We start from the raw sequence: 25,096 nt of genomic DNA on the forward strand, positions 1-25,096 counted from the left end.
TGGGAAAGCCAATCTTAGCAGGACTTATGCACTTATTGGTAAGGTCCTCGGGAGTGTTGCTGAACAAAGAGACCTTGGAGTGCAGGTTCATAACTCCTTGAAAATGGAGTTGCAGGTAGATGGGATAGTGGAGAAGGCATTTGGTATGCTTTCCTTTATTGGTCAGAGTATTGAGTACAGGAGTTGAGAGGACATGTTGCGGCGTATTGGACATTGGTTAGCCCACTGTTGGAATATTGCGTGCAATTCTGGTCTCCTTCCTGTTGGAAAGATGTTGTGAAACTTGAAAGGGTTCAGAAACTATTTACAAGTATGTTGCCAGGGGTTGGAGGATTTGAGCTGCTGGAGCATCGGAGGTTAAGGGTGACCTGATAGAGGTTTACAAAATTATGAGGGCATGGATAGGATAAATAGGCAAAGTCTTTTCCCTGGTGTCGGAGAGTCCTGAACTAGAGGACATAGGTTTAGGGTGAGAGGGGAAAGATATAAAAGAGACCTTAAAGGTAACTTTCACACACAGATTGGTATGTGTATGGAATGTGCTGCCAGAGGAGTGGTGGAGGCTGGCACAATTGCAGCATTTAAGAGGAATTTGGATGGGTATATGAATAGGAAGGGTGTGGAGGGATATGGGCCAGGTACTGGCAGGTGGGACTGGATTGGGTTGGGATATCTGGTCAGCATGGACGGGTTGGACCGAAGGGTCTGTTTCTGTGTTGTACATCTCTAAGACTCTATAAATGGGTGATCTAATTGTTCGTTCACAACAGGAAGTAAACATCCTTCAACATCCATCTTTTGAAGACCATTCAGGCTCAAAGAAACTTCAATCGAATCACCCCTTGCTATTCCAAACTCTGGTTGAAATTCAGACCTGTCTGTCTAATGATTTTCCATTAGACAGTCTGTTCATTGTGGGTGTCAATCTAGTTTACCTTCTGTGAATTGCCTTTAATGCATTTTCATTCTTCCTTCGGTAAGGATATCAAAACTGAGTACCGTGTTCAAGATGTAGTCCCACCATTGCTCTGTAACTGAGGCATAATCGCCTTACATTTCTGTCATTGGCCTTTCTAATCACTTGCTGTGCTTGCATTCTAACTTGTGACTTATTTGCAAGGCCCCCGGATCCCTCTGCATCTCAGAATTATGCAGTTGTTCTCCAAGTAGGTAACAAATTGCATTTTACCATTTTGTACACCACTTTCAAGAGTTTTGCTTATTTATTTAACCAGTCTATCAATCTGCACAATTGACATGTCATCCCCACAATGTACATCTCCATCTATCTTTGTGTTGCCTGCAAATGTAACCACATACCTTTGATCCCCTCCTGTAAGTCATCTATATAATTGTAGAAAGTTGAGGAGCCAGCAGAGATGCCTGTTGGAACCCCACCATACGTTGTCATATACAACCAATTTGACATAAGAACCATTTTTGCATATTCTGTTTTCTGCCAGTCAGTTGATGTTCTATAACTATACTTTACACCATGAGCTCCTCTGTGCAATATGCTTTTTGTGAAAACATGTCAAACACCTTTAGGATATTCAAGTTCAGTATATCCACAGGCTTCAATTTACATCCTCTTTCAAAGAATTCCTTGAGGACAGCATGGTGGCACAGTGGCTCCCTCTCATGGCCAGAGACACCTATTTGATTTCAGCCTTGAGTCGACGATCTGGAGTTTGCATGTTCTGTCTATGTCTTTGTGAGTTTCCACTGGGGACTCCACAGTCCAAAGATGTGTAGGTTGGGTGGATTAGCCATGCTGGATTGTGTAATGTCCTTGGATGTCCAAGCTAGGTGAGTTAGCCATGCTCAATGCAGGGTTACGGGAGTAGGGTGGCAGTCTGGATCTGGGTGGGATGCACTTGAGGGTTGGTGCAGGACTTGATCGGCCAAATGGTCTCTTTCCACATAGACCCAAGGGACCACATCTTTCCCTTCGAGAACAGAAATATTAAATATGTTACTCTCCAGTCTGAGGAAAACTTGCCTGAATCTAATAAATCTTGGAAAATTAACATTAATGCAAATATGAACTCATTAGCCACCTTTTAAAATTCTATGATGAAATCCACCTGAACCCAGAGATTTGCCAGCCCATAGCACCATCAGTTCGCTCAATAGCATTTATCTAATGATTCTCATTTCACCAAACTCCTCTGTTTGTTCAACCTATGGGGTTAAAGGCAGGATTCTTGACCATGTGGTGGAACAGAGGGATCTTGGAGTCCAAGTCCATAGATCGCTCAAAGTTGCCACCCAGGTTGATAAGCTTGTTACGAAGGTGTACAGTGTGTTGGCTTTCATTAGCAGGGAGTTTGAGCTTAAGAGCTGCAAGGTTATCCTGCAGCTGTATGGAGTACTGGTTAGATCACACTTGGAATATTGTGTTCACTTTTAGTCTCCTAATTTTAGGAAAGATGCGTTGGGAAAATGCCAGAGGAAACATCACAGAAGCGCTTCACAGGAGGCTGCCAATCACTGAGGATGTCACCTAGACAGGGGACGAAATGTCTGCAACACAAATTCCCAGCTCGGCGAACAGAACCACAACAGGAAGCTGTGTAAGCTGAGAGAGGGTACAGAGAAGATTTACCTCGATGCTGCCTGGAATGGAGGGCATGGCTTAGGTTGGGGGAGCTAGGGCCTTTCTCATTGGAGCGAAGAAGGATGAGAGGTGACTTTATAGAGGTGTACTATATGTTGAGAGGCATAGATAGAACGAATAGCTAGAGACTTTTTCCCCAGGTCAGAAATGATAGGACATAATTTTAAAGTAATTGGAAGAAGGTTTAGGGGAGATGTCAGAGGTAGGTTTTTTACTCTGAATGGTGAGTGCATGGAATGCACTTCCAGGGTTGGAATGAGAGTCAGATACATTTAAGGACATTTAAGCGACTGCTGAACAAGCACATGGATGGCAGTAAATTGAGGGGTGTGCAGGCTAGTCTCATCTTCAAGTTGGATAAAAGGCTGATACAACATTGAGGGCTGAAGGGTCTGAACTGTGCTCTATTGTTCTACGTTCTCGCTCCAGAACGATGCAGCAGCAGTATTGGAAGAACAATATTGCGTCAAACCCCTTGACCCTTCCAGAGATGGGCACTGTCGATGGAAACTCTGTTAAATTCTGCCAGCAATCAGGTGATAGCCGGGTGGGGGGAGGGTGGCAGCCGTGAGACTGAACTTGCTGACTTGAGGGTTTTTAGTTTTGGTTGCTACGTGCAATGAAGTGTGAATCATTGTTTCAGCAGTTGGTTCTGTGTGTTGTTTCTGAGTCAGTGGCCAAATTAAGGTGATTCACCCACAACCAGAGCAAGAGGCTGGGATTAATATTGACTCCACTGCATTCAGTATGACATCACGTCAATACTGTTAGAAAGGGAAAGCTGACACCAACTCCCACCCCACCAGAGATCTCAAACCAAAACACCCAAAGAGAAGCGCATCATCCTATAATCTGTAAAATTAATGTGAAAAGTGGTGTAACCTGCTCTAATGTTTAAAAATAAATCCCTGACACTTTAAAATCAACAAAAATCCATTTATTTATCTAACAGTAACGGTGAACAGATGAACTAAACTATTAACAAACCAAATAAATCTCTTCTAACTACTGACTGTTTCAGAATAAAACAAGGTTCTCGTGATATGCTGATCCAATAAATATAATTCCCTCTTGTAACAAGAAATAGAATTTAGTCTCTCAGATTACAGCCAGGTTACGTGTCTGTTGGAATACTCTGTGCCACCTTCTGTTGAATCTTCTGTCAGGAATGCCCTTCTCAGATTTTTTTTAAATGATGCATTCTCTAATACAGAGATGACTGACATCCAATTTTCCCCTCTCAATAGAACTGAGGACTTTTGGCTCTCGTGAGGGGGAGTTAGAGATTTGGGCGTTCAGTCGATTGTACCCTGAAGGTGGCAACACAGGTCAGTGGAGTGGTCACAAAGGTTTCATTTGGCGGTGTGTAAATAAATTGTTTTCCTGGAAGCCAAGTGATTTGACCAGCTACATCACTCCTGGATACCTCTGCCTAAAACAACAAAAAAACGTTAGGGTCTGGGCTACCTTCCCAGAATGTTTTGAGGGGATCTGGCCTGGTCCATAACACTGAACACCTGCAAATTGTGTCTCCAGGAAGGATGTAGTGAAACTTGAAAGGGTTCAGAAAAGATTTAAATGGATGGTTCGGAGGTTGGAGGGTTTGAGTTACAGGGAGAGATTGAATAAGTTGCAGGTATTTTTCCCTGGAACATCGGAGGCTGAGGAGTGACCTGGTAGATATTTATAAAATTATGAGGGGCACAGATAGGGTAAATAGTCAAAATCTTTTCCCCAGGATGGGGAATCCAAAACTGGAGGTTTAGGATGAGGGGGAAAAGATTTAAAAGGGACCTGAGGGGAGACCTTTTCACGGAGAGAGTGGTGTATGTATGGAATGAGCTGCCAGAGGAAGTGGTGGAGGCTGGTACAATTTCAACATTTAAAAGGCATCTGGATTGGAACATGAATAGGAAGAGTTTAGAGGGATACGGACTAGTTCTGGCAAATGGGATGAGATTAATTTGGGATATGCAGTCAGCATGGACGAGTTGGACTGAAGGGTCTGTTTCCCTGCTGTGCATTTCTTTTGACTCGAAGTCTCCAAAAGATACCACATTGCTTCAACCGAACTCTGAAACCCAACGTTACTGACAGATTCTTTGTGTGTGAACCCGAGAGGCCGTAGAGATGGTCGTAGAGATGTACAGCACTGAAACAGACCCTTCGGTATAACTCGTCCAGAATGACCAGACATCCAACATTTAATCTACTCCCATTTGTCAGCATTTAGCTCATATACCCATCCAGATGCTTTTTAAATGTTGTCATTGTACCAGCCTCCACAACTTCCCCTGGCAGCTCATTCTGTACATGCACCACCCTCTGTGTGAAAACTTGTCCCTTGAGGTCCCATGCTAAGTTGCCTGTGGTGTTAGGGTGGGTTACTCTTCGGAGGGTCAGTGAGGACTTGTTGGGCCGAAGGGCCTGTACTAACGCTGTAGGGAATCTAATCAAAAGGCACCTGGATGGGTGTATGAACAGGAAGAGTTTCGAGGGGTGCTGGCAAATGGGACTAGATTAATTGAGGATATCTGGTCAGCATGAATGGGTTGGACCAAAGGGTCGGTTTCCAGCACTTGGCCTATATCCCTCTCAACCATTCCTATTCATGTCCCCATCCAGATGCTATTTAAAGGCTGTCATTGTACCAGCCTCCACCACATCTTCTGGCAGCTCATTCCATCCATGCATCACCCCCTGCATGAAAAGGTTGCCCTTTAGGGCCCATTTAAATCTTTCCCCTCTCACCATAAACCCTCTGGTTCTGGACTACCCAACCTCCAGGGAAATGACCTTGTTATTTACCCTATCCATACTCCTCATGATTTTATAAACCCATATAAGGTCACCCCTCAACCTCTGACACTTCAGGGAAAACAGCCCCAATCTATTCAACCTCTCCCTGTAGCCCAAACTCTCGGCAACATCCTGGTAAATCATTTCTGGTGGAGAAGTCAATGATTTGGGTTAATACCTGAAACACTGACTTCACTGCTGGTGCTGCCTGGCTTGCTGTGTTCTCCCAGCCTCCTGCTTGTCTACTTTGGATTCCAGGATCTGCAGCTTGTTTTTGTCTCTAACGAATGGCAGAGCAGACTCGATGGTCTGAATGGCCTAACTTCTGCTCCATTGGTCTCACAGGCTTTGGTTTGTGCAGATTGTTTCAGTGGGAACGTGCAGTCCTGGGCTCAATGAGCAGTAGCACCCAATGGATCAAAGTTCATAGAATCACAGAATCCCTACAGTGTGGACACAGGTCCTTCAGCCCAACAAGTTCAAACTGACCCTCTGAAGAGTCACCCACCCAGACCCATTTCCCTACCCTATTACTCGACATTTCCCCTGACTAATGCACCACACCTACACATCCCTGTACACTGGGACAATTTAACTTCACCAATCCACCCTACCTGCACACCTTTGGGCTGTGGGAGGAAACCGGAACACCCAGAGAAAACCCACGCAGGCACAGAAGGAGAATGTGCAAACTCCACACAGATAGTTGCCCCAACAGTGGAATCAAAGCCGGGTCCCTGGCACTGTGAGGCAATGCTACTCACCACTGAGCCACCGTGGGAGTGGGTACAGTCCAGCAGAAAACAAAACAAGCACCAACTCTCCCACTGTCAGACTGGGCAGGAGGTTCAGTCCTGGGGGTGACCCACAGCAGCCTCACCGGCAGAATCCGATTGTTGGGAACGCTGGTGCCCCCGCTGGTGCCTCTGCAAGTTGCAGGCCTGGGTGAAGGCCTTCCCGCACTCAGGGCAGCTGAAGGGCCTCTCCCCAGTGTGGACTCGCTGGTGCTTCAGTAAGTCAGAGGAATTGCTGAAGGCCTTTCCGCACTCAGGACAAGCGAATGGCCTCTCCCCGGTGTGGACCCGCCGGTGGATCAGCACGTGGGAGAAATTGCTGAAGGCCTTCCCACACTCGGGGCAACTGAAGGGCCTGTCCCTGGTATGGACCCACCGGTGGGTCAGCAGGTTGGAGGCATGGGTGAAGGCCTTCCCACACTCAGGGCAGCTGAAAGGCCTCTCCCCTATGTGGACCCGCTGGTGGGTCAGCAGGGCGGAGGAATCGCTGAACCCCTTCCCGCACACTGGGCAAGTGAATGGCCTCTTCCCTGTGTGGACACTCTGGTGCCTCAGCAGGGAAAAGGCCTGGGTGAAGGCCTTCTCCCCTGTGTGGACCCGCCGGTGGGTCAGCAAGGCGGAGGAACTGCTGAACCCCTTCCCACACTCTGGGCAGGCGAATGGCCTCTCCCCGGTGTGGACCCGCTGGTGCTTCAGTAGGTCAGAGGAATTGCTGAAAGCCTTCCTGCACTCAGGGCAGCTGAAGGGCCTCTCCCCTGTGTGGACCCGTCGGTGCCTCAGCAGGGTGGAGGAACTGCTGAACCCCTTCCCGCACTCAGGGCAGCAGAATGGCCTGACCCCAGTGTGACTGCGCTGATGAGCCTCCAGGACAGACGGGACATGGAAGGCTTTCCCACAGTCGCCACACTTCCAAGGTTTCTCCAATGAGCGGGATTCCTCTGGTTTCTCCATGGCTGAAGCTTCAGCGGCACACAAACACGTGTACAGTCCCTCCCTGCCGTGAATTCCTCTTTCCAGGCTGGATAACTGTTTTCGGTTCCACACTCAGTACGCTGTAACAGTAGGGTCTCTCATTCAGTCCCATTGATGCTGAAAACGTACTGAAGCAGGGACCAAAAGACTTTGCTCCTTCTCACAGAATCTTAGTCAAAACTCGTTCCAGTCCCAATGGACTGAATGACTGTCAAACATTGACTTGAAATTGAGGACAGCAGACGCTGGAGAGTCAGAGTCAAAAAGTGCGGAAAAGCACACCAGGTCAGGCAGCATCTGAGGAGCAGGAGAGTCGGCGTTTTGGGCATAAGCCCTTCATCTGTTGATTTTTAAACTTCAGTTTTCAGATCAAATACTCTGTAAAAAGAGACTATAAAAGTCATCATTGTCACTGAGAAGGTCTATAGCCTTAAAACTTGTCTTTAAACATTTAGACTAAATGTAATGATGAATTATAGAACACACTTATTACACCAGAAAATAGACAGACAGCAAGGCTCAGAAAAGGGGGGCATCTTAAAGAATGTAAAAGATAGGGACACCTGGGCTTACCAAGTGATAACAGGATGCTGTAAGACAATTAAGAAGGTTTGCCTTAGCATCGGTGAATCTGTTTGAACAGGACACCAAGTGATAACATTCACAGCCGTTCCCTTGTGAAATTAATGACAGTGTTTGGTTCTGACCCTGAAACGAAACTCGGTACTATCAAAAACTTTGTAATTAACACTCAGTTGCTGTCAATTATAATGGATTTGTATACCCCTTGCAAGAAGGGCAGTCACAGAGAAAATAAATCTTTGCTGTTACAAAACCCTGACTTGAGAGTTCAAAAGGACACTAGAGATAGACACCATTTTAGTGCTGAGGCAGTTGAATCCAGTAGAAAATTAACTCTTAGTGCTTAGCTGGTATGGATCGAATTTAATTGCATTTTGAGAAGCCAATTCTGGTTATGAAATGCAAATTCTATAAAAGGAAATACTGATAAAGCTTTAAATTACTTGCTGTTTTTACGGACTGCCCCACTGTCAATTCTAACTAATTAGATCTTATGTCTTATTTGAATTTGAATCACAAACTTGAAAAGTAGGCATGTTTCATTCGAAGACAAATGAATCAGTTTGAGTGCAACCTTACGGTAACATCTCTGCCTCAGGTACAGAATGGTTTAGTGCTTAAAAAGCAGGAGTCTGCTCCTAGCTTAGAAATTATTCAAGGTCGAATATTGAAGAGATTCTTGCACAATGTGTCGGGAAGCCATTTTATGATTGAACGTTTGCCCTCCTTACTAAGAAGCTGTTTTATAAAAGAAATGTATCTGACAATGTGAGCTGTGCAAGGTTATCTTGTGAACTCTCCAATTAGCTGAGACTGGTACCTCTTTATGAGAGGAGTTTATCTCACTAGCAGGCGCCTAACTCAGCTGTTTATCCCACCTGACGAATGGCTTAGGGCCTGTCGGAGTGATTAGTCAAGCTTCACAGACCTGTCAATTCGCTTTTCTTCCTTATGAATTATTGTCTTTCACTTCACTATTATCTGTCTAATTAAGAACATGCAATTTCTTTTTCAAAATATTGTACAAAGGAAGCCACTTTGTATCAATACATTGGGGTAGCCTGCTGGGCAATTGAACAGCTGGTAACCTACTCTCCTAGATTATTAGAACCAAGTTAGTTTACCTTATAGGAATCAATGTTATGTTGGCACAGTGATGCTTTCAGTGAATAAAGAGGATAACTAAAATTATACTAAACTGTCCAAAACAGGTTTTTATTCCAGACTTCCAAACAGTACGATTTCCAGGACGAACCAAGAGGGAGGCTTTACAGGTCTGAGTCCACAAGGGATTCCCTGGGTGGTCTTAAATCTCCACTTTAACATCAGTCCAGGGTAGAAATTCAGAACAAGCAATTCTTTTTCTGCAGAACAATCTTTTCTTTTGTTATTCCACAAAATTGAAAGCACCATCCCAATGTCTCTCCCCCTATCCATTCTCACTCCACTCTAATTTTCCTGAAGGATGCTAATTCAGGATCTTACAGTGCCAAAAAAGTTAAAAAAAAACATCGCTTTTGAATAACTCTACCTGAAAGTTAACATCTTTCACGACATTGGGATACTGCTCAGTGTGAGCAGATCTGATTTTGGGAAGCAAAGAAAAACTGTAAGTTCAGGATAAAACTGCAATACAGCGTCTTTAGAAACATCCAGACACGGGGTCAAGGCATTGACACCAACACCAGTGAGAAACTAAACATACAGACGTGGCAAACCATCTGTCTTTAGTCTTTTAGAATGGGTTGTAGGTATCATTAATATGTAAATCTCAGAACTTCTTACAAATCACCTTCTCGAGATAACATAAGTTTTGTAACAAAAGGTGACACCTCAGCTCAGACAATGCATTAAAGGTATGAGGTCACAGTCAGTCTGTATCCCAATGTTGAATCTGACAAGTTCTGTTTCCAAAGTGAAGTTTACAAAATATTATATGCATGCACTGACTGCATTGACTGCCAGCAGATTGCGCATTTTTTGAATAAAATCAAATGTTTGGATCAGAAATTGGCTAGCTGAAAGAAGACAGAGGGTGGTCGTTGATGGGAAATATTCATCCTGGAGTTCAGTTACTAGTAAGGTACAAGGATCTGTTTTGGGTCCACTGCTCTTTGTCATTTTATTAATGACCTGGATGAGGGCATAGAAGGTGGGTTTGTAAATTCGCGGATGACACTAAAGTCGGTAGAGTTGTGGATACTGACTAAGGATGTTGTCAGTTACAGAGGGACGTAGATAAGCTGCAGGGCTGGGCTGAGAGGTGGAAAATGGAGTTTAATGCAGAAAAGTGTGAGGTGATTCACTTTGGAAAGAGCAACAGGAATGCAGAGTACTGGGCTAATGGTAAGACTCTTGGTAGTATAGATGAGCAGAGAGATCTTGGTGTCCAAGTACGTAGATCCTTGAAAGTTACCCAGGTTGATAGGGCTGTTAAGAAGGCATACGGTGTGTTAGCTTTTGTTGGTAGAGGGATTGAGTTTCAGAACCATGAGATCATGCTGCAGCTGTACAAAACTCTGGTGCGGCCAGATTTGGAGTATTGCGTACAGTTCTGGTCACCGCATTATAGAAAGGATGTGGAAGCTTTGGGAAAGGTTCAGAGGAGAGTTACTAGGATGTTACCTGGTATGGAGGGAAGGTCTTAGGAGGAAAGGCTGAGGGGCTTGCGGCTGTTTTGGTTAGAGAGAAGAAGATTGTAAGATGACTTAACTGAGACATAAGATAATCAGAGAGTTAGATTGATTGGACAGTGAATGCCTTTTTCCTTGGATGGCAATGGCTAGCACGAGGGGATATAATTTTAAATTGAGGGGTGATAGATATAGGACAGATGGTCAGAGGTAGTTTCTTTACTCAGAGTAGTAGAGGTGTGGAACGTACTGCCTGCAATAGTAGTAGACTCGCCAACGTCAAGGGCATTTAAATGGTCATTGGATAGGCATATGGACGAGAATGGAATAGTGTCGGTTAGATGAGCTTCAGATTGGTTCCACAGGTCGGTGCAACATTGAGGGCCGAAGGGTCTGCACTGCGCTGTAATGTTCTATGTATCCATAAATATAATTCTGCAAATACAAATTCACCCTGTACACTTATATGCATGTGTGCGTGCATGAGAGAAAGCAAATGTCTATGTCTATGCTGTTTATCTCTGTCTGTTTGATAACAAATGCTTTATTTCTGTAAATGTTGTTATAAATCAGAGTTGGGTACTAATAGTTAGATGTAAGGGAGAGAGAATTCCTCAAGTTGGGTACCATAAGAATCCTGGGAGACCTTTATTTCTGGCTTACTTCCCAATGAACAAACATTAAACACACTCACCTATTTATTTCTAATTTTGTTTCATTTTTCTTGTTTATTCCCCACTACGATGAGTCTCTCTGTCTGGATGGTTGACAGGCTGGAGCAATGTGGGTTGGGCCTAGAGTGACTGAATGTTTTATTGTTCTGGAAGGTGGAAAAGGGGGTCAAAGCTTCAGCAAAAACCCAGCAGAGCTGAGGAGATACGACACCTTACTCTGTGGGAACAGGAAGATCAAAGAGGACAGAGAAATCAGGACCTGAAATCCGAGCTGACACCAGACTACCCTGTGATCAGTGCTTTGATTAACAATGCCAACCATCTACCTTTACCGAGCTTCCCATTAAACTTCTCTGTAAGGAGTCTCAGATTATAATTATTCTCTTCAATGTGTGCAGCCAATTCATTCACTTTTATTACAATGCAGCACACATTCAGCTTTTACTTTTATTTTTTGTGATCTTTTGAATCCAGCTTTGATTGCTGGTACTTTTATCCTCCTTGTCCCTTTTTATCGTTCTCTAACATTCATTTTCCACATCACCACACTGCTCACTGGCCTTGATTTGGATTAGCCATGCTAAATTGCCCATTGTGCCCAGGGATGTGCAGGTTAGGTGGGTTAGCCAAGGGAAATGCACAGTTATAGTTTCACAGTAATAGAAGCAGGAGTAGGCCATTTGGCCCATCCAGCCTGCTCTGCCATTCATTAAGATCATCATCTCAGCTCCTCCTATCTACATTGTCCCAACTACCCTTTAATTCCCGATAATGCAATAACCCAGCAAACTATATACTGAATATATTTAATAAAGCTGCTGCTACTGCTTCCTTGGGCAGAGAATTCCATAGATTCACCACATTCCAGGGAAAGCAATTCTTCCTCATCTCTGTCCTAAATCTACTCTCCCTAATCTTGAAGCCATGTCCCCTAGTCCTAGTCTAATTCACCAGCAGAAATGACAGGACAGGATAGGTGGGGTGGGGGTGGGTCTGGGTGGCATGGTCTTCAGAGGGATCAGCGTTACCTTTATGAGCTGAATGGCCTGATTCCACACCTTGGGCTTCAATGATTTACCAAGGTTGTGCGCGCTCCGGATGACAGCTCCCAGAACCTCTCACTTTCTGCAAATCGAAAGACAAGTCCCACCCTGCCCTCTCGTATGTGTGTTCTGTAACTGCTTAATCATTTCGAGTGAATCCAGCCCACACCTCCCACTGCTGCCTGTAACCTTTACAATGCTGATGAAACAATGAAATACCTGCAGTACTGAAAATCGTAAGGCTTCTAACGATACCAGTTACTGATTCACTGCACCTTCTGATGGACAGTGTTGGAAATACAATGTTGAAGGCTGAATGAAATGAGCAGTTTAAAACAAAAACCCACCTAACCCTTCGCTAGGTTCTCCACTCAGCACACTCTACTAACTGCCAGTAAACCTGAAAGCACTTCATCCCCACAGTGCAATGAATTCCCACTTTCCACCAGAATTCCAGATGTGCTCCCTCACTCAGTTGCTGTCTCACAAATGAAAGATTTCATTGTAACTTCTGCTCCCAGTCAGGGCAAAACATCTTTGAAAACTACTCTGGAAGTCTAGTCTTCACAACCACACTTCTACTTTTACTGAAGACCATTAGAGTCATACAGCACAGAAACAGACCCTTCGGCCCAATCAATGGTACCGACCAGATATCCTAAATTAATCCAGTCTCATTTGCCAGCATTTGGCCCATATCCCTCAAAACCCTTCCTATTCAAGTACCCATCCAGATGCCTTTTAATATGTTGTAATTGTACCAGCCTCCATCTCTTCCTTTGGTAGCTCATTCCACAGAGACATCACCATCTTTGTGAGGAAGTTTCCCCTCAGGTTATTTTTAAATCTTCCCCCTCTCATCTCAAACCTATGCCCTATACTTTTGGACTTACATACCCTTGGGAAATGATCTTGGCTATGCATCCTATCCATGTCCCTTATGAACTTCTATAACGTCACCCCTCAGCCTCCAACACTCCAGGGAAAATAGACCCAGTCTCTTCAGCCTTTCCCTGGAGCTCAAACCTTCCAACTCTGGCAACAGCCTTGTAAATTCCTTCTGAACTCTTTCAAGTATCACAACATCTTTCCTGCAGCAGGGAGATCAGAAATATGTGTGGTATTCCAAAACATGGTCTAACTCAATTTACTGACCAATGGAGGAAAGCATATCAAACAGCTCCTTCATTATCTGATCTACATGCTACTCCACTTTCAAGGAACTATGAACCTGCTCTCCAAGGTCTTTTTGTTCTGCTTCACTGCCCAGGACCTTAGAATTGGGTGTATAAATCCTGCCCTGATTTGCCTTACCAAAACGCAAAATCTCATACTCATCTAAATTAAACTCCATCTGCCACTCCTTGGCCCATCAGCCTATCTCATCAATTCTAATTTATATCAAACCTTCTTTCCTCTTTCATTCACAGAAAGCTGAAAATCTCCATCCCTCAGACTCTACCCCACTCTCACTTTGCTGAACCTAATTCCTCTGTACCTCATCCTGAAGGGTCTGGTCCATGCTGATTAACAGGCCCACACTGGGGGGGGGGTCTAACTGAAACAGACAGAGTACTGAACAGCCAGGACAGAGTGGACATTGACAAGATGTCTCCATTGGTAGGAGAAACTAGAACTTCAGGGCACAGCCTTCGAGTAAGGGGAAGATTTTTCAGAATGGAGATAAGAAGAAATGTCTTCAGCCAGAGAGTGCTGAATCTATAAAATTCATTGCCACAGGAGGCCAGGTCACCGAGTATATTTAAGACTGAGATAGATATCTTCTTGAGTATCAAGGGAATCGAAGGTAATGGGGAGAAAGCAGGGGAATGAGGTTGAGAAATTTATCAGCCATGATTGAATGGCGGAGCAGACTCGATGCGTTGAATGGCGTAATTTCTGTTCTCATGTCTTATGGTCTCACACAGTGTGACAGAATTGGGAGCAGGGGTAGACCATTTGGTTTTTCGAGCCTGCACCAGCACTGAACAGATCATAACTGGATAGGAATATACTTACATCTGGGTGGATAGGTTGAGATGTTTTTTCACTGGAGTGTCGGAGGTTGAGAGGTGACTTTATAGAGGATTATAAGATTGTGAGGGGTATAGATGAGGTGACCAGCAGGTGTCCTTTCCCGAGGGTGGGGGTTTCAAGATGAGGGAGCAAATTTTGAAGGGGAGAGGAGAAAGATTTTAAAATGACATGAGGAGAATCGTTTTTTTAGGAAAGTGGTTAGTGTGTGGAATCAATGTTCAGAGGAAGTGGTGGATGTAGGTACAGTAACAATGTTTAAAAGACATTTTGATAAGTACATGAAAAGGAAAGGTTCGGAGGGATATGGGCCAATCACTGGCAAATGGACCAGTTTAATTTGAGAACATAGCATGGACTAGTTGGACTGAAGGGTCTGTTTCTGTGCTGTAGGATCCTGTAGCTGTTCTCTACTGGGGTCTGAAAACCATTTTCTTGGAGATCCAAGATGGCGGTGGTCTGAGTGGTCTGCTGTGTTGGGCTCTGTGCTATATCCTATGGCAATGTGGACATTTACCCCCCACCCCCTCGTTAACCATCCTTAGGAGAAAAAAATACTCCTATAAACTTAGTGAACATCTGGAGCTGCTAAAATTGTGGTTTGACAGCTTTAAGACCAGGATGAAAGCAAATGAAGGAAAGGGGCCAAAAGGAGTGCAGCAGGCAGGGCACTCACCTACTACATCGGGGGTGCCTGGCGCCATTGCTCAAACTCCCAGGGCAGTCCCCTTGGATTTAATGGGGCAGCAGCAGTTACTCTCGGAGTTTGGCAAATTCCGAGATAAGATTGAAGCAGCAGTGGAACCACTATCTGCCACGCTGGAAAAGCATGGTCAGGAAATTCAAATGTTGGCCCAAAGAGTAAAGGCAGCAGAGGAGAGGACCGTGGCGGAGGTCTCAGGAGGAAGGATCCAAACGCTGGAAGACCAGGTTCGGGTCCTTCAGGAGCAAGTGGACGCCCTGGAAAACTAAAGTAGGAGAAAAAGCTTACAGCTCGTGGGTCTTCTGGAACGTGAGGAAGGCGAAGACCTCATTGGAATCCTGGAGAAGTGGTTCCTGATGTTCTTAGGGCTGGAGTTGGAGTCGGGCCTGTTGAGTTTGGAGCGGGCCCACCGGATTGCAATGTACAGGTCAGGACCAGACCCACGCCCCCGCATGGTCCTTGTGCGACTCCTGCATTATAAAGAAAAACAGTTAATGATTGAAACAGCAAGAAGACTGGGAAGAGATCCACAGGCTTTGTGCATTAAAGGCTCAAGAATAATATCTTTTCAGGACTTCTCAGGAGCCAGAATTAAGAAGAGAAAGGGCTTTTGATGAAGTTAAGAGAAAATTAAGGGATCTGAACATTCACTGTTCCTTGAGGTCCCTGGCCGTGTTACATTTTGCTCATGGGGGGGCGGTATATCATTTTGATTCAGCAGAAAAGGTGAAGGACTTTGTGAATTCTCTGAATTCAAGAACTCAGGTTGGGATGGGGCCATCGATACAGACAATGGTGCAGTTCTTTCTGTCCCATCTTTTCTTTTCTCTCTCTCCATTTTTTTCATGGTTATCGGCTTCTCCATACTGCCTTGATGTAAAACCGGAATTATTTAGTATATCGGTCAGTTGTGCATTATGCGAGGACTTTTGTTTTAACTGCTGTCCTTTTGGTTTTGGTTTGGGGGTGGCGATACCTGTGGTTAAGATATATGGAGAAGGGGTGTGTGTGTGGCGGGGGCGGGGGGGGAATGGGCATCCATTTTTAACTCTCAGAATGTAAATAACGTGTTTTTTGTTCATCTGTGAATTGCCTGGGGTTAGGGCACAGCCTCGGTTGGAAGGATCCAGGATGTTTGCTGTGGGCAAGGTGAGGTAGGGTGGTGGGGGAGTTATGATAGAGCTAAAGGAGAAGAATGCCCTAAGAGTAGAGGACTGGCTATACTGATAAGAAGGAACCTCCCTTTTCAGGTAATTGAGAAAATTAAGGACGAAATTGGACAGTTCATCATTCTTAAAGATCAACTACATGGATAAGAGTATGGCGTCCTGAATGTGTATTCCCCACCCCCCCCCCCCCCCAATGTGCACCCTCTTACATTTCTAACTGATGGAGTTGCTAAAATGATGAGTCTTGGGGGTGCACAGCACTATCATAGGAGGGGATTTTAATCTCCTCATAGATCCTGAAGTAGACAGGGTGACAAGGGGCCTCGCATGTATGATTGCACGATCTAAGCAGTAGGAGGACATGATTGGTTTGATTTGTTTACCTACAGTGTGGAAACAGGCCCTTCGGCCCAACAAGTTCACACTGACCCTCCGAAGAGTAATCCATCCAGACCCATTTCCCTCTGACTAATGCACCTAACACCATGGGCAATTTAGCATGTCCAATTCACCTTACCTGTACATCATTGGACTGTGTGAGGAAACCAGAGCACCCGGAGGAAACCCACGCAGACACGGGAAGAATGTGCAAACTCCACATATACTCATCCAAGGCCGGAATCGGACCTTGGTCCCTGGTGCTGTGAGGCAGCAGAGCTAACCACTGAGCCACCGTGCTGCCCCAGTGTGAGGAGTTGGGGTTAGTGGATGTGTGGAGACATCGCCACCTGAATGGAAGGGACTTTACTTTCTGTTCCAACCAGCACAAGTGTCACACACGAGTTGACTGCTTTTTTATGTCATCAGATATTTTGGATAAAACACTGGCTTGTAAAATTGGGCAGATAGCTGTCTCAGACCACGTGCCAGCGTATTTAGATTGTAAAATCAAGGGTGGTGGAATGGATGCACGGCACTGGCGCACAGACCCATTCCTGTTAAGGAATGGCAAATTCGTTGAGTACATCAGAAGAAAGTTCAGGGTCTTCTGGGATATCAACTCAAGTAAGGCCAGTAATCCGGCAATACTGTGGGAGGCCACTAAGGCATATTTATGAGGCCTAGTTATTTCATATTAAACAAATAGAAGGAAGCCGAGGGAGGAGCAACAATAGATGCTGAGGAAGTATATTATATTAGGACTTCACTGGTCAAGCTGCAGCTCTCAGGGTTGCTCTCGACTCATTGCACACACAGGTGCCAAAAAACGGTCTCCTTTGCCAAACAAAGACTGTTTGAATTTGGACAACCTGCCCCTCCCTAGTATAAAGGCGGAACGGGTTTCCCTATTGAATGCACCAATGATGATACAGGAGGTGCAGGAAACAATAAAGCATCTCCAGATAGCAATGCACCGGGGTCAGATGGGTTCCCAAGTGAATTCCATAAGGAATTCATAAATGCCATCTCTGAGGATGTATAGCTATTCAGACACATAGGTTTGTCTTCCGCCCTCTCTTATGGAGGCTAATATCTCCTTCATTTTAAAGAAGGAGAAAGAGCCCGAAGAATATGCTTCATACAGACCCATTTCACTGTTGAATGTAGATTTTAAAATCCTACCCAAGTTGCCGGCCCTGAGGTTGGAAAAGATGTTGCCCTGTATTATGAAAGATGATCAGATGGGTTTTAACGGCTGTAGCTCCTCCAATAATATCAGGAGGGTACTGAACATAGTGCAGGTATGCCACAAAGATTGATCCTGGGTTCGGTGGTTTCCATAGATGCAGACAAGGCATTTGACCGGATGGAATGACTGTACTTGTTTGGGGTCCCTGAGCATTTTGCTAGACGGGTAGTGGTGTTGTATAATGATCCTAAGGCAGCAGTCATCACAAACGGCACTAAGTTTGATAACTTTCATATGGGGAGAGGGAGTCAACAGGGATGTCCTCTTTCACTACTGCTATTTATCTTGGCAATTGTGCCATTAGCTGAGGCGATCAGGAGGGATCCTGAAATAGTGGGGCCAGAGGTGGGAATGGGGAGCATAAGATTACCCAATATGTTGATGACGTCCTTTTGTTCTTGGCCAATCTGGAGGAGTCAGTTTCTCGATTTGATTCAAACAATTAATTTATTTGGCTGTTTTTCGGGCTACAGGATCAACTTTACAAAATCGGAAGCCATGCCGGTGGGGGGGATTAGTGGAGGTGCCTGATCTGAAGGATGGAATGCAGTTCCCGTTTAGATGGTTGTCAAAAGGATTTTTGTATTTGAGAATTTTTATTACTCCTGCCTTCCACCAGCTGTATAAAGCTAACTATGTACAATTACTCGAGAGGATAAAGCAGGATTTGCAGCAGTGGAAGGGTTACCGTTATGATGGTTACGCCGAATAGCCCTGAATAAAATGAATGTTCTTCCTTGCCTGTTGTAACCCTTGAGAATGCTCCCGTTGTTGCTACCCAGATGAGTATTACGGAGGCTCAATGGTTGGCTCGGTTCTTTTATTTGGTGTCGCAGGCGCACCCTAATTAAGTTTACCAAATTGCAGCTCTCGCAGGGTGAGGGAGTGGGGTGAACCTTCTGGACTTGGAGACATCAAATATGCACTTTGTTCCCCTATCTGGGTGGCGGGGCATGGGGGTGATTCGGGGTCAATTTGGCTTGATGTTGAAGCCTCGCAGTTACGTTGTCTCCTAATTATTTATGAATAAGATGAAATCCATGACCGAGCAGTATAAGAGTCCAATCATTTTAAATACAGTGAAAACCTGGAGGATAATGAGGCAAGATGAGGGCAATTGGCTTAAGACCTCACCGTTTACCCCATTGGTGGGAGCCCAAGGATTTAAACCTGGGGCAATGGACTCCGGCTTTAGGTCATGGGAGAATAAGGGAATCTCCTGTCTGGGAGATTTATTCAAGGGGGAGGTCTTGATGTCATTTAGCCAGCTAAGTCAGAAATATGGATTGTACCTATTCCGGTACTTTCAGATAAGGGTTATATACAGAAAAAGATGATGGTCCCTGCTCAGCTTTACAGGTCAGAAGTGGAGAAAAGAGTACTCGAGTGTGCTGGTGTTCTTTCAGTCAGTACTTTGTATTATTTACAAAAGGGGTGTGCCTTAGGGGACGTGGAGGGAACCTGTAGGACGTGGAATCAGGAACTCCGAGAGGATACTTCATTGGAAGTATCGAAAAGAAATATGGGAAAATGTGAGCAAAATTTCAATACGTAACAAAGCACAGGCCTTGAAATTGAAGATTTTACACAGGGCTCATATGGCGCCAGAAAGGCTAGCTAGGTTCAAGAGAGGAGTATCACCAGGTTGTCCCAAATGTAAAATTATTATAGGCACTCTCACACACTGCTATTGGTCATGTTTTAAGGTCCAGACTTACTGGAGTGCTATAGTAAGGGAGCCGAAGGACATCCTCGGGATTGAAGTTAAAGTGGATCTGGCATTTCTTCTTCTGGGGTTAGCAAATTTGCCCTCTCCTGGGGAAACATAGGAAGAGACTATGTAACATTCTTACCCACTATACAAGGAAGAACATTTTAATTAAATAGACAGCGGAAAAAACCCCAGGTCTTACTGGGTGGCGTTGGCTAGTGATGGAGCATCTCCCCCAAGACTACCACATGAATATGGTGCACCACTGAACAGGGCGGTTTTATAAGACATGGAAACCTTTCTAAATTATATGGATGCAGACTTATCAGCAATATTGATTAGGGCCGTGGTATGCCATGGGAATCAGTTTGGGCACCAGTGGGGCCCTGGGAAGGGAGGCTGGGGGGAAAAGAATATGGGTACAATAACTGGAGCTCCCAGGGATGGGAGCCTCAGTGGAGGTGTAATGAGTTAAATAGAATAAAATAATGTGATGTAATTTAATTTGAATTCAGTTTAATTTATTTTTTAAATTTGATTGAAGTTTAGTTTAAGCTAAGCAGAACGAGGGTAGGTCCGATCAAGGACAGTGGTGGGAGACTGTGTATTGAGTCGGAAGAGATAGGAGAGGTCTTGAACAAGTACTTCTCTTCAGTATTTACGAACGAGAGGGACTGTATTGTTGAAGAGGAGAGTGTGAAACGGACTGATAAGCTAGAAGAGATATCTGTTAGGAAGGAAGATGTGTTGGACATTTTGAACAACTTGAGGATAGACAAGTCCCCCGGGCCTGACGGGATATATCCTAGGATTATGTGGGAAGCAAGAGAGGAAATTGCAGTACCGTTGGCAATGATCTTCTCGTCTTCACTGGCAACGGGGGTGGTACCAGGGGACTGGAGAGTAGCGAATGTTGTGCCCCTGTTCAAAAAAGGGAATAGGGATAACCCCGGGAATTACAGGCCAGTTAGTCTTACTTCTGTGGTAGGCAAAGTAATGGAAAGGGTACTGAGGGATAGGATTTACGAGTATCTGGAACGGCACTGCTTGATTAGGGACAGCCAGCACGGATTTGTGAAGGGTAGGTCTTGCCTTACAAGTCTTATTGAATTCTTCGAGGAGGTGACCAAGCATGTGGATGAGGGTAGAGCAGTGGATGTAGTGTACATGGATTTTAGTAAGGCATTTGATAAGGTTCCCCATGGTAGGCTTATGCGGAAAGTCAGGAGGCATGGGATAGAGGGAAATTTGGCCAATTGGATAGAAAACTGGCTAACCGGTCGAAGTCAGAGAGTGGTGGTAGATGGTAAATATTCAGCATGGAGTCCAGTTACAAGTGGAGTTCCGCAGGGATCAGTTCTGGGCCCTCTGCTGTTTGTAATTTTTATTAATGACTTAGATGAGGGAGTCGAAGGGTGGGTCAGTAAATTTGCAGATGATACAAAGATAGGTGGAGTTGTGGACAGTGAGGAGGGCTGTTGTCGGCTGCAGAGGGACTTAGATATGATGCAGAGCTGGGCTGAGGAGTGGCAGATGGAGTTCAACCCTGCCAAGTGTGAAGTTGTCCATTTTGGAAGAACAAATAAGAATGCGGAATACAGGGTTAATGGTAGGGTTCTTGGTCAGGTGGAGGAACAGAGGGATCTTGGGGTCTATGTACATAGATCTTTGAAGGTTGCCACTCAGGTGGATAGAGTTTGTAAGAAGGCCTATGGAGTATTATCGTTCATTAGCAGAGGGATTGAATTCAAGAGTCGTGAGGTGATGTTGCAGCTGTACAGGACTTTGGTTAGGCCACATTTGGAGTACTGTGTGCAGTTCTGGTCGCCTCACTTTAGGAAAGATGTGGAAGCTTTGGAGAGGGTGCAGAGAAGATTTACCAGGATGTTGCCTGGAATGGAGAGTAGGTCATACGAGGATAGGTTGAGAGTTCTCGGCCTTTTCTCGTTGGAACGGCGAAGGATGAGGGGTGACTTGATAGAGGTTTATAAGATGATCAGAGGAATAGATAGAGTAGACAGTCAGAAACTTTTTCCCCGGGTACAACAGAGTGTTACAAGGGGACATAAATTTAAGGTGAAGGGTGGAAGGTATAGGGGAGATGTCAGGGGTGGGTTCTTCACCCAGAGAGTGGTGGGGGCATGGAATGCGCTGCCCGTGGGAGTGGTAGAGTCAGATTCATTGGCGACCTTTAAGCGGCATTTGGATAGGTACATGGATGGGTGCTTAATCTAGGATAGAAGTTCGGCACAACATCGTGGGCCGAAGGGCCTGTTCTGTGCTGTATTGTTCTATGTTCTATGTTCTATGTAAAGTTGTTCTGGTAGAATAGTAGTTAGTTCATTATTAATAGTATCATGATATGACATTATTGTACTGCCTCTATCTTTCTGTATTTTGGTATTGTTCTTTTTTGTCTATAGATGTTTTGTAAAAGATTTGAAATTGTTTCTAATAAAATATTTTAAAAAACATTTCCTTGCCTTCCCCCATAACTAATTTTAACATTCAAAAGTCAGATAAACTCAGCTTTGAATATATTCAATGACCCCCTAACTGCACGAAGACATCCCCACTTCTGAACTCAATTCCTCTTGCTAATACACCACTTGCCTTGCTCATTGCTTGCTGCACTTGTCTGACAACTGGCATTGACTGGGATAGAAAGCCTGAGTAGAAGGTAGCTGAGGCACCTTTGTACGTCCACACATCATTCCTGATGAATGGTTTTTGCCCAAAACATTGACTGCCCTGCACCACGGATGCTGCCTGATCTGTTGTGCTTTTCCAGCGCCACATATTTCGACTCTGATCTCTAGCGTCTGCAGTTCTCACTTGTCCCACATCCCAATATATCACCATTTAAACAATGCATCTCCTTTCTATTTTTATTTTACAGGAAAGACTATAACTTCACACTGTGTAACTGCATTTGCCATGTGTTTGCCAATTAAGACACAGACCTGAACCAACTTTGCTGCAAGTCAAGAACTGAACTCCAGAATGAAAAAATAAAATGGAAAAGGGGGTGAGAAAAGAGTGTGTTGTACTCACAGATGTTGGACAGAGGAAAATTGCAGTCTGAGGTGAAGCTCAATCTTCATTCAGAGAGAGAAGAACAGCAACTACAGCTTCACAAATTCATGGTCTAACGTCCGCATTCAGAGAATAGGGGCGTTCTCAATGGCAGGAAGACCACACTCCTTCCGGTCTTCTGGCGCTTTCTATTGGTCCATCAAAAGAATGTCGCGTCCTGTCTCCGCTGTCAGGTAGGAGCATGCGCACTACTTTGCTGACACCAGCGTACATGCGCAGTGTTTGCTGACACCGAGAAGCATGCGTAGTCTGTCCTGTGGAGGTGTTGGTGTAACCGACAAATTTTCAGTCTCAATGCTAATAGGAGAGAAAGAAAGACTGGTGCCACAAATTTGTTTTCCTGAGACTCAACATTTTATTGTTTTTGAATTTTGTCTGGCTGCTCAATTTTGTCTGTCTTTTCCCCAGGTTAGAGGAAGTACAAAACTAGAGGGGCATCGGCTGAGAGTGAGAGCGGAAAGGTTTAAAAGGGACAGATGGGATAAATTTTCACGCAGAGCATAGTACGTGTATGGAATGAGCTGCCAGAGGCCGTGTGTCAAGGCTGGTACATTTACAACATGTCAAAGGCTTCTGGATGGGTTCTGGAAAGGCCTGTATATGAATAGGAAGGGTTGAGAGAGATGAGCCAAATACTGGCATACAGACCACTAGATTTATTTCAGATATGTGGTCGGCATGGACCAAAAGGTTTGTTTCTGTGCTCTGCAATTCTATGACTCTATTTCTACATATTCTGAACCAATTTCACAAGACTAGGAATAGGTCATTCCTCCCTCACAGCCTGTTCTCAACTGTGGCTTAACTGCAAGTTTCAGAAAGATGTCTGCAGTTTTTTTTAAAGCAATTGAATATGCTTTCAGACGTTATTGATGTTTCTAAATACAACATTTTAGCTATTCTCAATGTTTTACAAATCAGCCGTTTCGCTGGTTCAGTGGTTAGCGCTGTTGCCTCACACTGCAAGGAACCGGATTCGATCCCACCATCTGGCGACTGTTGGTGTGGGATTTGCACATTCCTTTGCCCTCCTTTCAGTGCTCCAGGTTCCGCCCATGGTCGCAAAGATGGGCAGGTTAGGGTGGATTGGCCGTGCTAAATTGCCCCACAGTGTGCAGAGATGTGTTATGGGGTGGGATGCTTTTCGGAGGGTCAGTGTGGACTCGATGGGCCGAATGGCCTGCTCCCACACTGTAGGGATTCTATAATTACAAGAGTTGTCAAACCAGCAATTTTAATTGGTGAAGTATAAGACCAGGAGCCAATCTTTAATCAGTTTTCCATTCATTCACAGAGTGAAATTTTAGAATTGTATCACTCTGAGCTCTACTCCCACCTCAATGTCAATAAATGTCTTTTTATCTGTCCTCAAACAATCAATCTGTCCCTCCTTAACCTTGATTTTTTTTAAAGTTAGCATATTTCTTCCTTTAGATAAACCTTATCAATCAAAACACAAAACAATGTTTCAAACCTAATTAAAGATTTTTTACGTTCTATACAAATCTTCTGGGATCCCCAGTAATCACCCCATATCAGCTGTTATCTTCATCAAATAATCTGACAATTATTGACTGCTATCAACCTCTTCCGTCCCAGGAAATTTCCTTTCTCTGCAAAGTTTGGTTCATGTTGGCAAGTTCAATTTATAATGTTTTACATTCTCAGTGTCTGTTTAACGTTCAGTGGGAAAACTGTTTTCAGTCTCACAGTTATACAGTATTCCTCCAAAATGTTTCTGAGGAATGCACTCCTCCCACAAAAGCTGGTGGTTCCACACTTAAAATGCTATTAACGGCTTGCTTGGTTGTCTTTGCTGTTTCCCCTCTAACTGTTCAAAATGTCTGGTTTTATACCCGAAAACATCAGATCATTTCATTGGTTTGGTGTCATTCCAAACTGTAAAATTCAAGTTCGATAGGAATTTGGTATCAGGGGCATACTTTAAACTGATTGGCCGAATTGGAATTTGTTTTTGTTCCATGGCAACACAACTCCAGCTATTTGTTTCAACCAAACGTTACATTTTTAAATTGTTCAGCACGCTTTGTGCTTTCAGTCAGTCCTTGCTCGTTTCCTCGCTGTCAAAAGGTACACTACACACCTACACCTTCATTACACCATCCAAATGTTTTTTAAATGTTGTAACTATACTTGCGTCTATCACTTCTGGAAGTTCATTCACTCACAAACTAACGTCTGTGTAAAAACGTTATCCCTCAGGTTCCTTTTGAAATCTCTCTCCTCTCACCTTAAAAAAAGTCCCCTAGTTTTTAATTCTCCTTCTCTAAGGAATAGACATTTGCTAATCACTTTACCTACAACCTTCATGATTTTATAAATTTCTACAAGGTTACCCTCAACCTCCTACGCTCCAGTGAAAAAGGTCCAAGCCTCTCCATGTAACCTGAACACTCCAATCCTGGCAACATCCTGGAAAAGCTTTTCCAAACCCTCTCCAATAGTATTCTGCCTATAACAGGACGACCAGGACTGTACTCAGTACACTAAAATTGGCCTCATCAACATCCTGTACAACCTCAACATGACGTCCCAACTCCAACACTCAATGGTGTGAAAAATGAAAGCAAGTGTGCTAAACACCACCTTAACTACCCTGTCTACCAGTGATGAAA

At 44.4% G+C, this 25,096-nt stretch overlaps 2 protein-coding genes across 10 annotated transcripts in view; one reads left to right on the top strand and one right to left on the bottom strand.

Annotated features, from left to right (window-relative positions):
• The window catches only part of LOC140460402 (uncharacterized), a 30,634-nt gene extending 8,207 nt beyond the window's left edge, over positions 1-22,427 (top strand). For 2 of the 5 annotated variants that reach the window (XM_072554943.1, XM_072554946.1), the window contains 2 exons: positions 3,868-3,948; positions 18,127-19,377. In XM_072554943.1, coding sequence (XP_072411044.1) covers positions 3,868-3,948; positions 18,127-18,365 — 320 coding nt within the window. In that variant the 3' untranslated portion in view covers positions 18,366-19,377. Of the gene's footprint in view, positions 1-2,427; positions 3,949-11,227; positions 12,038-18,126; positions 19,378-22,263 lie in introns of those variants that run through there. The other 3 variants (XR_011954066.1, XM_072554945.1, XM_072554944.1) reach the window with 3 other exon arrangements.
• On the bottom strand, positions 1,205-22,541 carry LOC140460395 (uncharacterized). Of its 5 annotated transcripts, none has more exons than XR_011954063.1 (4): positions 22,419-22,531; positions 19,372-19,468; positions 15,143-15,324; positions 1,205-1,949 (listed from the first exon to the last, which is right to left on the bottom strand). XR_011954063.1 is itself a non-coding variant. In XM_072554923.1 (3 exons), the coding sequence occupies exon 3, from the start codon at positions 7,162-7,164 to the stop codon at positions 6,268-6,270; it is 897 nt and encodes a 298-aa protein (XP_072411024.1). In that variant the 5' UTR covers positions 7,165-7,563; positions 15,143-15,324; positions 22,419-22,541; the 3' UTR covers positions 3,543-6,267. The 5 variants fall into 5 exon arrangements, 3 of the variants coding, with proteins under 3 accessions (XP_072411024.1, XP_072411023.1, XP_072411025.1); XR_011954062.1 differs by lacking the exon at positions 22,419-22,531 and adding an exon at positions 6,184-7,563; XM_072554923.1 differs by lacking the exons at positions 1,205-1,949; positions 19,372-19,468 and adding an exon at positions 3,543-7,563 and having other exon boundaries at positions 22,419-22,541.
• Between the last annotated feature and the right edge of the window lie 2,555 nt (positions 22,542-25,096).

This window comes from Chiloscyllium punctatum, chromosome 36, assembly GCF_047496795.1.
Source record: "Chiloscyllium punctatum isolate Juve2018m chromosome 36, sChiPun1.3, whole genome shotgun sequence".
Lineage (NCBI taxonomy): Eukaryota > Metazoa > Chordata > Chondrichthyes > Orectolobiformes > Hemiscylliidae > Chiloscyllium > Chiloscyllium punctatum.

Coding starts and splice junctions, on each gene's coding strand:
- LOC140460395 (XM_072554923.1), bottom strand. CDS start 7,164: ATGGAGAAACCAGAGGAATCCCGCTCATTGGAGAAACCTTGGAAGTGT.